Source organism: Schistocerca americana, chromosome 2 (genome assembly GCF_021461395.2).
Source record: "Schistocerca americana isolate TAMUIC-IGC-003095 chromosome 2, iqSchAmer2.1, whole genome shotgun sequence".
In the NCBI taxonomy this organism is placed as follows: domain Eukaryota; kingdom Metazoa; phylum Arthropoda; class Insecta; order Orthoptera; family Acrididae; genus Schistocerca; species Schistocerca americana.
The window spans coordinates 769,067,449-769,082,674 of NC_060120.1; the positions used below are offsets into that span (position 1 = coordinate 769,067,449).

The window sequence follows — 15,226 nt, forward strand, 5'->3', positions numbered from 1 at the left end:
GGAACACTGAGCAGACGGTCGGTCAGTGCAAGTTAAGCAATGTGCAGTCATTGAATTCTTGACAGCAGAAGGTGTCACCCCAAAGGAGATTCATCAGAGAATGAAAGCAGTTTATGGTGATTGTGTTGATATGAGTACTGTGCGTCGTTGGGCGAGTAAGCTTGAAGATGTTCAGGCGGAAATTCTGACCTGCGTGACAAAGAGTTGGACGATCTGTGACAGCAACCACCGAGTTTCACAAGCAAAATGTTGACAGATTGATTCAGGACGATCGTCGTAATCACTCAGAGAGAAACAGCAAGCACAATCGGCATGTCGCAAAGAACGTGTGGGTCACATTATTGCTTTGCTCGGCTATCGGAAAATTTGTGCACGGCGGGTACTCTGGATTCTGACTCCTGAAATGAAAGCACACAGATCTGAAATTTGCCAGTAACTCCTACCGCGTTACGAGAATGAAGGTGATGCCTTTCTCCATTCAATTGTGACAGGACACGAAACGTGGGTACACCGTTACGACCCGGAGACGAAACGTCAGTCTATGGAATATCGACATAAAGACTCCCCCAGAAAATGAAATTCAAGAAGCAGCCCTCAGCTGGAAAAACATGGCCACAGTGTTCTGGGACGCAGATGGTGTTATCCATGTTGATTGCCTTGATCGTGGAACAACAATAAATTCAGAGCGCATTATCACAACGCTGCGAACTCTGAAACGACGGCTGACAAGGGTCCGAAAGGAAAAGGGAAATGTTTTCCTACAGCATGACAATGCCAAACCACACACTTCACGTGCCACCATAGCAGAACTTCAGAGACTGAATATCACCACCGTATGGCATCCTCCGTACAGTCCAGATTTAGCACCGTCTGACTTCCATCTGTTCCCTATAATGAAAGATGATCTGCGCGGACATCATTATGCTTCTGATGAAGACGTTGAGAGAACTGTGAGACTGTGGTTAGGGAAACAGAACGTCGACTTCTTCGGTGACGGCTTCTGAAAACTTGCTCATCGTTGGCAGAAATGTATCCAATTGGCTGGTGATTATGTGGATAAGTGAAAATTGGTAATTAAAGATCACTTTCTAAGGATTATTTCTGCGTTTGATTTATTAAAATATTCCCACCCAAAACCAATTAACGAATTCATTCAACCCTCGTAACAGATCTACATGTAAAAATTAGAGAAATAGAGACGTGGGTTTCAGAAGTAAAAATCATGTTTCATCGAGGCATGTACTTGCCCATTAAAGAGTCTTGGCAATGGGAAAACAAAGATATCTTCGGTTTGAAGTGTTGGAATATATACATCAGATTTTGATCCATCGGGCTCACAAGGTCTTCCTCTTTCAGCGTTTTCCGTTCGACTAAGAAACGATTACAACTGTGCACGAGAATTTTACAGCACTTCCCGAGGAACACTACAGAAGTGGAATAACTTCACTGCAGTACACACTTTCTGGTTACACTCAATTTTTAAAACTTTAGACATATTAAGGATTCCATTTATTCGTGTAACTATCCACGTACACATATTGGTCAAAGTAATGACTGCAGTCGGCCAACCAAGTATAAGTCTATCGTAAGGCAATCAGCAGTTTTCAAGAGTTTTCTTGGAAATGTCTTATTTCTAACGGATTTCCAGTGATCAAAACTGCAAATTTTCGTACCGATATAAAATATTTTAAGCTACATCAAAAGCATTAACATTGCGTCTTTTGAACTGATGCCAATTAAGAGTGCATGAATCATGGTGGTAAAAGACCAGGCACAACAGAAGAAATAATGCAAATGATCGACTAAGTCGGCCGGGGTGGCCGAGCGGTTCTAGGCGCTACAGTCTGGAACCGCGCGACCGCTACGGTCGCAGGTTCGAATCCTACCTCGGGCATGGATGTGTGTGATGTCCTTAGGTTAGTTAGGTTTAAGTAGTTCTAAGTTCTAGGGGACTGATGACCTTGAAGTTAAGTCCCATAGTGCTCAGAGCCATTTGAAACACAGATTGGATAATTTTAGACTTCGTAATCGGAAAAGAAGGGCAGATAACAGCGGGAAGCAACACAACTACAGCTGTATTTTAAAGAACTACATGTATCACAAGTAATGTAATGTGATTACGTAGTCTTCTCTTAGCTATTACGTTATAATCATACAGAGAATATATGCAGTTGAAATAAAACCACAGCATAGTAGTATCACCAGTAAGTAACTGACGGTGCTTGGCCTTTGCAGTGAACTTTTGCGATCTTTTTCCCATTTTTCAAACATTCAGCAAGCTGTACGAAAGAGACCAGCAATCACAAACTGTCACTATTAAGCTCTAAAAGCGCAAGTTTCATTACGGAACAGCTGTGATGGATCCGAACACTGTTTGTCACGCCCTAGCATTCCAATAGGCAACCGATAAAGCTGTGTTCTCCTACAGGTTGCATACCACGCAGGCAAAAGTGAACGCTTCAACCGTAATGAGCAAGACTGCTTTAATCCTGTTGGTTTTCTGCAGAATCTGTCAGCGTCAATTTATACTTTCTTTCCGATTTAAGGACGTGACAACAAATTATTTTTACTTTTGACGTCCTGTACGGTATGCATCGCAGTAACATGGATAACACACACGTTACCTGTAAAGTATTAAACCCGAGAACTATAAAAATAGATTTCATAACGTTGTGGGTTTTATATTTTCTACACAAAAATGGACAGAAAACAAAGTACACTACTATCATTACCAACGTAGGAGATTTTCGACATTTTAGGAGAACATAATGAAATCCTGATGTTCTTTTCAGTGAGATGAACGAACTGGGAAAATGTTGCAGCCTCCAACGTGGCTATCTATAACCAGCAAAGCACGCTGAAGTCTAACCAAAACATTTTCGAAGTAATCTTTCGATGAGCCTATTGGACTTCGTAATGTGTCAAAAGAATATTTCGCCGTGTGCGAGTGAGGTTAGTTGTTGGGTAGGCAGTAGCAGAGGAGCGTTTGCGGGCGTATTGTCATTGCTGCCGCACTTAAAACTGTTTCGCAATTTCTTACACAAAATCTGAGTTGATATAGTATGACTCTGGTCTGTTCTCGTGAAGGAGAAAGATGTATTTCGCAAACTATACTTTATTGGCCACTTTATGTATTATAGTTCAATGCATCAGCGCAATTGCAACTGCAGTTCCATTTTCACTGTCTGGAGAATATTTGTTGCAATAGACCTCTGGTTAGAGTTATTTTGAATTAAGTATTTAATTCTTAAATATTAATCTAATCTCATATCAACGTTTTATGTTTCATTTTTACACATAGACGAGTGGGATGGTGTCAGTGTGTAAGAACATTTCGAATTGGAAGATTTCGTCCACACATGGTGCACCCTTTCCTTCAGCATGACAATGCTAGAACACACACGAGCGCTGCTACATCCGCAGCAATCCGAAACCTTGTGCTCACTACCATACATCACCCTCCACAGAATCCCTGCTTGGTCCCATCTGATTTTCATATGCTTCCAGAACTTAAACAACACTTTCGAGGACTTCATTTAATAGTGATCAATTCCTCGAAAGTGTTGTTTAAGTTTTGGAAGCAGATGAAAATCAGAAGTGACCAAGTCGAGATTCTATGGAAGATTTTCTTTGTTTGTATTGCACTTTTTGTAAATAAACTACACGGATCCCACTTCTTTTCCCTAGCATTTATCCCGTATAGTATGGCGATCGCTTTTCGGGATTTGGAAATTCTATTTCTAGTATTTAGCTTTGTGGGCGGATGACCTTCCCTACCACAGTCGTTCAAGTACCTTAAGGGAGCGAAGCCGTGTCCTTCATTTGTGAATCTCGTAAACATTGTTCTGTGTGATATGGTCATTTTAACTGTTTGTATATCGTATTCTCTGAGGCGGAATGTGAGGACGAGCCCAGCGTTAGCCTAAACAAGCGTGGGAAACCGTCTAAAAACAACACTCGGGCCGGCAGGTGTACCAGACAACGGGCGAACATGGTTTGGCTCATCTCCCCGTCTCGGAAGCTAGCGCGCTGCACTTTGCGATATACACTGATAAGCCAAAACATTACGAGCACTCCTACCGTGACGTTGAATGCCGCCTGGTGGCGTTGCGGACACCTGTCACTTTAACAGAAGTACGTAAGCGGAGCAGACACGGACGGGGGTCACTATAGCGAAGATATGGGCTGCAAATGGGGAAATCCGTCGAGATAAGCGACTTCGACAGAAGGTAGATTATTATTACGCAGAACCTGTGAACGGATATCTCGAAAATAGCGAAGCTGGTCGAATGTTCACGTGCTACTGTCGTGAGCATCTACAGAAAGAGGCAGGAGGACAGTAAAACTACCACTAAGCGCTAAATGGTTGGATGTCCACGATTCTCCACAGAATGTGGGGTTTGGAGACTTGTCTGCCCTGTAAAGTAGGATAGATGGTGATCTGTGGCATCTCTGCCGAAAGGGCACAACGCTGGTGCATGCACAAGTGTTGCGGCGCATACAGTTCAGCCGGCCGGTGTGGCCGAGCGGTTCCCGGCGCTTCAGTATGGAACCGCGCGACCGCTACGGTCGCAGGTTCGAACCCTGCCTCGGACATTGATGTGTTTGATGTCTTTAGGTTAGTCAGGTTTAAGTAGTTCTAAGTTCTAGGAGACTGATGACCTCAGATGATAAGTCCCGTAGTGCTCAGAGCCATTTAAACCATTTGAACCACACAGTTCATCGTACGTTGTTGAACATGGAGCTACGCAGCAGACTACCCCTACTTAGTTCAGTGTTGACCCAAGGACATCGTCAACTACGATTGTAGTGGGCACGGGACCATTGGGACTACGTTGTCGATCAATGGGTACTTGTCGGCTCTTCTGGTGTATCACATTTTTACTACAGATCGCTGATCGTCTCCACAAAAACCGCCATCGATGTGATCGGCGGCTCTAAACGTGCAGCGTGCCACGGACGCTGGCTGGTTGGAGCAGTTATGCTGTAGGAGACATTCTTCTGCACTTGCGAGGGACCTATGATAGAAATTGAAGCCACGCCGACAGCTGCGAACCACTTGCGTCCATTCATGCTTGATATCTTCCCTGATGGTGATGTCATCATAACTGTCCCTCTCTCGGAGCCAGAACCGTGCTACTGTGGTTTGAGGAGCGTTATAACGAAATCACGTTCTGTGGTACTACGTATTGATCCATGTGAAACGCCCTCATTAGTACGTGGCTGCAACACAGCCGCTGGCATCCAGTCAATCGCAGATATGGTGAATACTGTCCTAGGTTACGTTATTCCATGCCTGCTCGACCAGGTCACATAGTGCTGTAAGAGTCGTTATTGACATGTAGCTTCTGGTCCAATCATATCCTACACGTGCTCAGTTGGGGACAAGTCCAGAGACCATGTAGCCAGCGAAGTTGCTGCACGTCTTGCAGAACCCGTTGGGTTCACGGGCTGTATGTGTGCTGTTGGAATAACCTTCCTATTGCAAGAACTGCAAAAGAACCTGTCTAACATCAGTCTGCACGTACCGAGCGCTACCTAGAGGGGACTCGAGAAACACCAAATGCGAACGAGGGTTGCAGCTTATCGCACCCCACACAGTAAGGCATGGGGTGGAGCCAGGGTGTCTCGTACGAAAGCACTCTACGACAGCGCTTACCAGGAAGGTTTCGCACGCGCAAACGACCATCCAGGCACAATCTGCTTTTATCGCTGAAGACCACGGCGCGCCATTCCATCTTCAAACTGATCCTCTGACGACACCAGTCGAGGGTGCGCGTCGATGATGTGGTGTGAGTGGAAGACGGACTAGAACTGTGCGTGTCCATCGTCGCACTGCTAATAACCGGTTCGCAACAGTTCGTCTTGACACGTCTGGGCACACGAGCTCTCTTATTTCTGTTGTTGTAGCTGTACGATCCGCCAAAGCTGCCCTTACATTACGACGATCCTGGTAGGCGTCTGTGCTCTGTGGACGTACAGAATCTCGTCTACGGGTGTGAAAATGTTCACGTGACCAGTGATACCAGCAACGTTGCTCAACTGACGCAGCACGTCTAACTTGTGTGGCATGTCTCCGAAAGAACCATCCCTGCACTCGGAAGGCCACAATATAATCCATTTCAAAGTCGCTCAGTTGGCTGTAGGAAGCACGAATGCGTCTCCGTGGTTTGGTTGCCTGCGTGCTTCACACGCGTGCACCACACCTAAACCATTATCAGTATATCTACTATGGAAATGATCGTTTGGCGTCATTGGCCGGGAGGCCCCTTACGGGACAGGTCCGGCCGGCTTGGTGCAGGTCTCATTACATTCGACGCCACATTGAGCGACCTGCGCGCCGGATAGGGATGAAATGATGAGCAACACAACACAACACCCAGTCCCTGGGCGGAGAAAATCCCTGACCCAGCCGGAAATCGAACCCGGGCCCCTTAGGACGGCAGTCCGTCACGCTGACCATTCAGCCATCGGGGCGAATACTACATCTACTATGCCCCAGGTGGAATACACCGTCATCGTATCAAAATCGATAAGGTCTTTCCATATGTACAATTTTTTTCTAGTAGTGTAGAAAACATCCACTTTAACAATTTTAAACAGCCGCATGTGGTAAACTGGTTTTCATTTTCCAAAATTTTGCTGCAGCTATGAACACATTCGCAAGCTCTCGAACTGGGAACTCACCACGGCGACGGCGGCTGAGGACAGCATCTCTTCCGGCGACACGACGGCAAAGTAGGCCAGGTTGGCCAGCACGTACGTCAGCGTCACTATGGGCATCGCTATCCAGATGGCGCGCGGCAGGTTCCTGCAACAACAATAATATCAGCGCTGCGTCGTCAGCTTATTACACGATGTGTGCGCATATATTTAAACGTATTTTGTAACTTTTATTCCAGTACACAATGCATTTCAGGCCTCTGGGGCTCATCTCCAGGTGCTTGATCAAATTTACGTTTCTACTAGCTCTGTTAAAGAGTACATAGGTATATTACAAGGTGGCACATTGTGACTACAATTTTTACGAAACTATCATAAAACCGAAAAATAACTTACTGTTTCCAGTAGATGTTATATAGTTTTTAAGCACCGTATGAGCGGACATATTCATACACATACACATGCTTTCCTCTCACATCACATATTATGTAAACAAAATTCAAACAAGTCAGAGAATATCCAAACTTAAAGCTGTTACATTTCCACATAAACACAGGGGTTGCTATTTCAAATATCATTGAAAGATGTTACTTTATCATTCATACATAGATGTCATTTACAAAACAAAAATTATTTATGCAGATATCAGATGTGACCTTATGTTATGAAATGGTTATAGCTATTAGATACTTGTTTGTTTAGGGGAAAACGGCTTTTGAAAATGCTGAAAAGACTGTGGCTGCTTAGCTCAGTTTATTTAATATGTCCGCAGAAAAAAATTCTCTGTGTAGAATGTAGTTAGGCTGCTGTGGATATCAGTGTGTGTCTGTTCAGGTAAACATATTTGGTAACTGAGGATTTATCAAAGGGGTTGAGCCCAAGAACACCAGTGTGCTCTTTGTAGCGTGTGTTTGCCTATATGGAAAGCAGGGCAACTATTACACAGTAGTTCATTTATTCCATTTGTTCTATTATTAGGATGTTTATGTTCATTTTACTGAGCAAGTGGTGTCCACGTTTGTTGTTTGTCCACAAAGATATTTTTATATTGGTATTTCTTATTAAGTTAGCAATGTTTTGCGATGCTGGACTTAAATAGTGAATGGTTCTGAAGATTTATGTTGCGTCAGTTGTTTTTTTTTTTTAGTGCTTCTGTTACTGATATTGGCCTGCGTGTTGTCAGACAGTCTATCAGCCGATTTTACTGACTACTCAGTGTTCATTGCAGTTGCTTTGAAGGTATCTACGAGGGCGAGCTGAAAAGTAACGCCTCCGAATACTTTATGTGAAAATTTTTAGAGCTTTTTAAATAAAACAAACTTTATTAACATTCTGCATCTTTATTCTCCGTGTCTACATATTTATTTCTCAACATAGTCACCCTAGTGACAAACACATTTCTCCCATCGAGAAACCAGTCTACTAATATCGCCACTTAGAATGTTTGACTTTGATGGAGCCACAACCTCAAGTCGTCGCAGGTGTTCGTTAAGTTATGGAAACTGATGAAAATCGGATGAGAGCAAGTCGGTACTGTGTGGAGGATGACTGATGACAGTGAACCCATGATTGTTGCAGATGTCTCAGTGCTCGTATGTGGTCTGGCATTATCATGATAAAGGACGTGGTTTCCGATATGTGGCCGATCTATTCGAATACGAAACTCGATTACAGTATGTTCCGGTGTATCGATAAGCGCCGGCACGAAGATGAAGAACGCAAGAGCAGAGAGAGCTTCAGACAACGCCACCCTACAGCACGCTGACCCATGACGTCACTACGACAGGAGCGGCCTCTATCCGAAGAGAATATAAGCGCTGCTCCTTTGGCAGCCTCGGCCGGACAGAAGACCGGCACTAGCAAAGGGACAGTAGAAGGCGGACACTAATAGACCAGGACAGAAGAGACGTGAATTGTGATCCATATCATTTACTTGAATGGATATTGTATTAAGTGAAGGACACTGGTTGTTTACATGTCGCCAATCGCTTGTGACACGTTCTTGTAAACCACAGTTACGTATTGTCAATCTACTTTATTGTAATAAAAACCATTAATGTGAGCCGGCTGGGGTGGCCGAGCGGTTCTAGGCGCTACAGTCTGGAACCGCGCGACCGCTACGATCGCAGGTTCGAATCCTGCCTCGGGCATGGGTGTGTGTGATGTCCTTAGGTTAGTTAGGTTTAAGTAGTTCTACGTTCTAGGGGACTGATGACCTCAGAAGTTAAGTCCCATAGTGCTCAGAGCCATTTGAACCATTAATGTGATTTGCTTGAACTGTTGTACAGCTATCCGAGAAAGCAGCATCGTTTAGACAGCCTATAAGAGACGATTGGGCAGGACCCCACACAGTACTCTATTTCTCATCACCGACATACTTACTTTATACATCAGTGCGTTACACGCTACAATTCGGAGACCTCTAGCGGCAGACGACTACAAATATGTAGACATGAAGAATAAGCGTGTCAATGTTAACAAGATTTGTTTTTTTTTTTTTTTTTAAAAAAACTTTATAACAGTTTTCACATAAATTAATTTTCAGCAGGCCATCGTATTTCTTGTCCTGGTGCTTTTTGTCTTAAAGGTAATGTGTGTGCCCTGTCAACATGGATCTAAATGCATGTATAATTTTGTGTGTTTGGATGGTGTGATGATTTTGTGTTGTTATATCATAGTGGGTTGATTTAGTGCAGGTTTCCTCCTTCTCCCAGAGCGGATTTTCCTCCGTCCCCCCCCCCCCCCCCCCTGAGACCCCTCACCCCATACTTGCCTCTCTCCTTCCCACATCCCACCCTACCTGGCCCTCTTCCGCGCGCCCCCCGCTCCCCTCCCCCATCTCTTCCCCTCCCTCCCTTCTTCAGGTCTCTCTCATCTCCTAGCGCCTGGCAGATCCTCTGTACTGATCATCATCAGTGTGCCACATCAGTGTTGTGTTTAGTGCTGTTTCTCGTGTGCGTCAAGAGGTGTGATTTTAATTGTGTACTGCCTTGAGGTTCGCCATCAGTGTTACGTTATGTGCTATGCCATCCGTCGCTACCTTTATGCTCCTGTCGTACTGTGCCTTGTGTTCTTTTAACCGTCGCAGTGTGTGGCTTTTTGTGTGTGCTACTTTTAAACAGTTTTTTATCTCCATTTTACAGTCACCCCGTTTTTTGTCTATTGCCTTCCATGATGTTCCCCCTTCTTTATATCTATGTTCACCTTATTCTCTCCTTTGCTGTTTTTAAATGTCTTCTATTGTTTTGTTCTATGCCTTTCGGCTGAAGAGCAGCGCCTATGCTGCTGCCAGCCCGCCCCGATGGGGACTTGAAATACAATAAAGAAAAAAAAAATAGTGCAGGTGTAAAAGTTTTGTTCCTGTTGTTCGTCAACTATTGTAAGGTCTAATAAATTTATGGTCGGTTTTGTTTCACGTACTGTTGTGAAATTTACGCTACTGCGGAATGAACTGAATAATGCAGGATTTTCATCAAATTAATTTTTTGTGTCATCATAAAGAAGCAGAGTGCCATCAACACATCTCCTGTGATAAACAATTTTTTTAGAAAGTTTATTTTTCCCTTCTCATCAGATAGGAGAAATTTTACATTGGTTAAGAATTTTCTTTACTTTTTTTCTTGAATTTAAGAGGCTGGATCATGGTTGAGTTCAACGATGTTGTTTTCTGATGAAAAGTTAAGAGGTCTAGCAAAGTAATCCTTTTTGTAAAGGACAACAGTGGAGCTTCGTTTATCAACCTTAACAACAGCATCATGTTCACTGAGTATATGTTTCAACTTTTTTAAAACTTTGTTTTCATCTATGATTGTATTGCAGCGTTGTTATACCTTTTGTATAATTTCGTTAACAGACAATCTGTTCAGTATGGACCAGGCTGACCATAACTGCAGCTTTCTCAGTGTTTACTATTCAGTTTTTAAGTTATGATGATTAAACCTTGTCTGATGTCGTGCGTTAGACCTTCGTTTCATTAAGGTTTGTTCTATGTTTGTAAAAGTAATGTTGGTTTCGTTTTTAGCTGTTTCCTAATAGTCACATTATTATGGGCACAGTAGTACATCTTTTGAAGGGATTCAAGTTTTTTTTGTATGTTCCTCAACTATACCAGGTCTAAATTTTGTAGAGAAGACTGTAGCATATCCGTCAACGTAATACATTTCTAATGGGCGCTGCATGTCGGTTAACTCAGTATGTAGGTAGTAAGGTAAATATTAAGTAGTTCTTTCTTTCTGTGCTGTAGCTTCAGTTCTGTATATAACTAGACCTCCTCAAATTTATTTCATGTCTTCTCAAATTTTCTTCTAGCTATTTTGGCTGTTTTTGAATGATATTTTTTCGTGATGTGAACATAATCTGGGATTATACCATGTGTACACAAATTCTTCGTTAAATCTGGTGTTGCAGGTTAGTTTAGTTGGGTTAAGTTTAGTATTTTTAGGTGAGTGCACTATATTCTGTGCCTAGCTTGGCAAATATAACTTAATTTTGTCCGCTTCTGTAAGTATTGCTTGCGAGACTGTATTACGAAAAGTATTACAATGGATTAATTTCATATCCGTATCTCGAACTATGGATGAAATGAAAGACATGAAACTTTCAGATGTTTATCCTGTACACAGGTAGGTCGCCGGCGTACTTGAGAAAGTAGCTTTACAACTAAAAAGGCGTTTTGACAAAATGATTGTCGGTAACAGCTCTTACTTCTTTGTGTCGTATTGTTACTTGGTTGAACTACAGTCTTGTGCTGTTATAAACTGTCAAATCCAGTAGTAACATTGTTTAATTTCGAGAAAAATTTCACCGTTTGCAACTGTGTATTCATATTTTAACTACTTCCTACCTCATAATTTACAGTCTGGTTAAGGCTCATCACCTTCGACACGCACCCAAAAAGGCAAACCTTTGAAAATCGAAGACAATCTCGAAATGTTGCACAAAATTGGAAAAGTGTAAAAGACTGGATATTATCAAAGAAATGGAAATCTGAGCAATATAAACAAGATGTGATATTCTTAATGAAATAACTGAATTCAAAATCTCAAATTTTTCTGTAGCCTTGAATCAGTTCTTATGCAGTAGGTTCAAAAAGTAGTGCCTGCGTGAAACAAATGATAACCAAATAGTCAGTATCGTGAATATCGTTGTAAAGAAACAATAGTCAATATTCATCTGCACACAATGCAAAGCCGCCCTCTTGTATCAATTTTATACTATTTACGGCTATAGAAAAACGTGTTGTAGAGCGAAGTAAGTCCATGTCAGTTTGGAAAAAGCAGTGCAGTACTGTAATATTACACAACAGCCCCGACAGTGTACCAACGATGCGTATGAAGCTTTTGGATGCCAAAATAATAAGTGAACACCTGACATATTAAAAGTGTATCATACGCTTATCGCACCATTAACAACTGATGCAAAACTATTCGCAGCCCACACAGGCTACGGTGTCAGTCACAACAAACCACGAGGTACGGCTCCAAGCTAGCAGAAGACCCCACTGGACATCGATTTCTGGCCACACACCGCCTATCTGCTCCCTCCAATTACCACAACAGCCAGCATCAGGTCAGTGTACGAAACAGTGGTCGATGTTAATTTAAATTAAAACATTTATATGTATGCGTTAACGCCTTATAGTGAGCAAAATATGCTTGAAACGCGATGCAATATGTTGGATTAAACATAAAATTAAAGTGTGACTCGTAGCGGAAAAATACAAATAATTATCGTTAGTTTTATATTTTGTTCCTTCCTTCGGGGGAAGTAGTCGCAGATAAATGAAGGTAACAGTAACATTGACGGATAGCGTTTCACATTAATCGATATTTTTTCATTAGCGGTGTTTTAGTATGACAAGTCACGAACATCCTTGCATCAAGTTCCCGCCGGAGGAAGACGGTCCGTATGCGCCCCCGGGAAGGGAGCCTTGAGCCGAAGAGCAAACAACGGAGCGCCGGCAGGGGTCCTCTTCCACGAACTGAGGGCGAGCTGCCACCAGAGATTCCGATCACGCGTCCCCCTTTAAGGAAGCCGACTCCGACGCCAGGTGGCCACTCTGCACTGTACAATGTCTCCGAGATGTACTCGTGTGGAGATAGGGGTCAAGGACGCCCATAATCGGGGACAAGCGCGGTCCCCTCCCCGGCCCTCAGGGAAAGGAAAATATATGATGTTATGAGGTGTTTTTCTTTCAAGAAAATGATTTAGAAGTCGGAATTACGCAGGTTCTTAACAGGTCGGAACCGGGACTTTTTTATGACTACTTACAAGTCGCCAAGCGTCTTCCGAGGTATTAAAAGTACAGTGCTCCCTCGATAGGGAGTCATTAAAACAAAACGTTGTTACAGACTTCCACACCAAAGGAAGGTCGTAGACTAAAAAGAGGCATCCCAATATAAAGGTACTGTGTTGTTTTACGCGAGATGGTTTGCACGTCTGCTAGCAGTGAATACAACTCTTTTAAAAGACTGCATCCTTTCACGGGGCTCTTGTGGACTAGGAAAAAGTAAAACGCAGTTGCAAGCAAACCACAGTTACGTAGCAGCTACACATTACTGGAAGCTCTCTTTGTAGCCCAAAACCTGTGCATTCCGTCTCTCGCAAAACTGCCTTGTTTCCTCTGCCCATCCCAAGCTTCTATTCATCATGGTAGCCTTTGCTGTCGATAACTGATCTTTACCTTGTCAGGACAAACTTGTCTCCTCGATTTATCTACATCTACGTCAAAGCTGACGTACACCGGTGGTCTTGCAGTAGCGTCTTTGATTCATTATCAAAATGTCTTCGGTCCCGGGTTCGAATCCCGCCGCTGCTTAAACTTTGATTCATAATCAGCATTGGCGGCCAAAGAGTTCTAGCATAAGAAGTCACCCTCATTCTGCCAACGGCCTTCTCAAAAAGGGCGGAACAGCGGACAGACGTTCAGGGCACTCTCTTGTCGCAGGGGTAGGAAACTGCCCCTGAAGGCGGAACAATCAACGAAGATCAACGGCATGACTATGCAGAAGGCAATGGAAACCAGTGCATTAAAGATACATAACGTGTATCCACAGGACAAGTGGTCTGTAATCAAAGAAGTGTCATGATGATCTCTCCTTTGGCAAAAGATTCCGGAATATTCGCCCACTCGGATATCTGGGACGGGACTGTCAGGGGCGGGGAAAGGGGGGGGGGGGGTGACCACGAGAAAAAGACTGAATAGAAATAATAGCCTTCTACGAGTCGGGGCGTGGAATGTCAGAAGCTTGAACGTGGTAGGGAAACTAGAAAATCTGAAAAGGGAAATGCAAACGCTCAATCTAGATACAGTAAGGGTCAGTGACGTGAAATTGAAAGAAGACAAGGATTTCTGGTCGGATGAGTATAGGGTAATAGCAAGAGCAGCAGAAAATGTTATAACAGGAATGGGATTCATTATGAATAGGAAGGCAGCCCAGAGTGTGTGTTACTCGAACAGTTTAGTAATACGGTTGTTCTGATCAGAATCGACAGCAAACGAAAATTTATAACGATAGTACAGGTATAAATGCCGACGTCGCAAGCTGAAGATGAAGAGATAGAGAAAATATATGAGGATATTGAAAAGGTAATACAGTATGTAAAAGGAGATGAATAGTCATGGGGGACTGGAACGCAGTTGTAGGGGAAGGACTAGAAGAAAAGGTTACAGGAGAATATGGGCTTGGGGCAGTGAATGAGAGAGGAGAAAGATTAATTGAGTTCTGTAATAAATTTCAGTTAGTGACAGCTAATGCTCTGTTCAAGAATCACAAGAGGAGGAGACATACTTGAAAAAGGCCGGGTGATAAGGGAAGATTTCAGTTAGATTACATCATGTTCAGGTACAGGTTCCGCAATCAGACACTGAATTGTAAGGTGTACTCAGAAGCAGATATAGACTGAGATCACAGTTTAGTAATGATTAAGAGTACGCTGATGTTCAAGAGACTAGTCGGGAAGAATCATACGCAAAGGAATAGGATACGGAAGTACTAAAAAATACTGAGGAATGAAGACATTCGCTTGGAGTTCTCCAAGGCTATAGATACAGCAATAAGGAATAGCTCAGTAGACAGTTCAGTTGAAGAGGAAGGGATATCCCTAAAATGGGCTATCACAGAAGTTGGAAAGAAACACATAGATACAAGGAAGGTAACTGCGAAGAAACCATGGGTAACATAAGAAATACTTCAGTTGATCGATGAAAGAAGGAAGTACAAAAATTTTCAGGGAAATTCAGGAGTACAGAAATACAAGTCGCTGAGGAGTGAAATAAATAGGAAGTGCAGGGAAGCTAAGACGAAATAGCTGCATCAAAAATGTGAAGAAATTGAAAATGAAATGATTGTCAAAACGACTGACTCAGCATATAGGAAAGTCTAAATGACCTTCGGTGAAAATAAAAGCAAGGGTGGTAACATTAGTGTATAACGGGAATTCCACTGTTAAATGCAGAGGAGAGAGTAGATAGGTGGAAAGAGTAGATTAAAGGCCTCTAAGAGGGGGAAGATTTGTCTGATGTGATAGAAGAACAAACAGCAGTCGATTTCGAAGAGATAGG

General features: G+C 43.0%; 1 protein-coding gene across 1 annotated transcript in view; it reads right to left on the bottom strand.

The window, feature by feature from the left end:
• LOC124595221 (large neutral amino acids transporter small subunit 1) overlaps positions 1 to 15,226 on the bottom strand; it is a 360,642-nt gene that overhangs the window by 52,356 nt on the left and 293,060 nt on the right. The window contains exon 4 of the mRNA XM_047133865.1: positions 6,688 to 6,811. Within this exon, the coding sequence (XP_046989821.1) occupies positions 6,688 to 6,811 (124 nt within the window). The remainder of the gene's footprint in view (positions 1 to 6,687; positions 6,812 to 15,226) is intronic.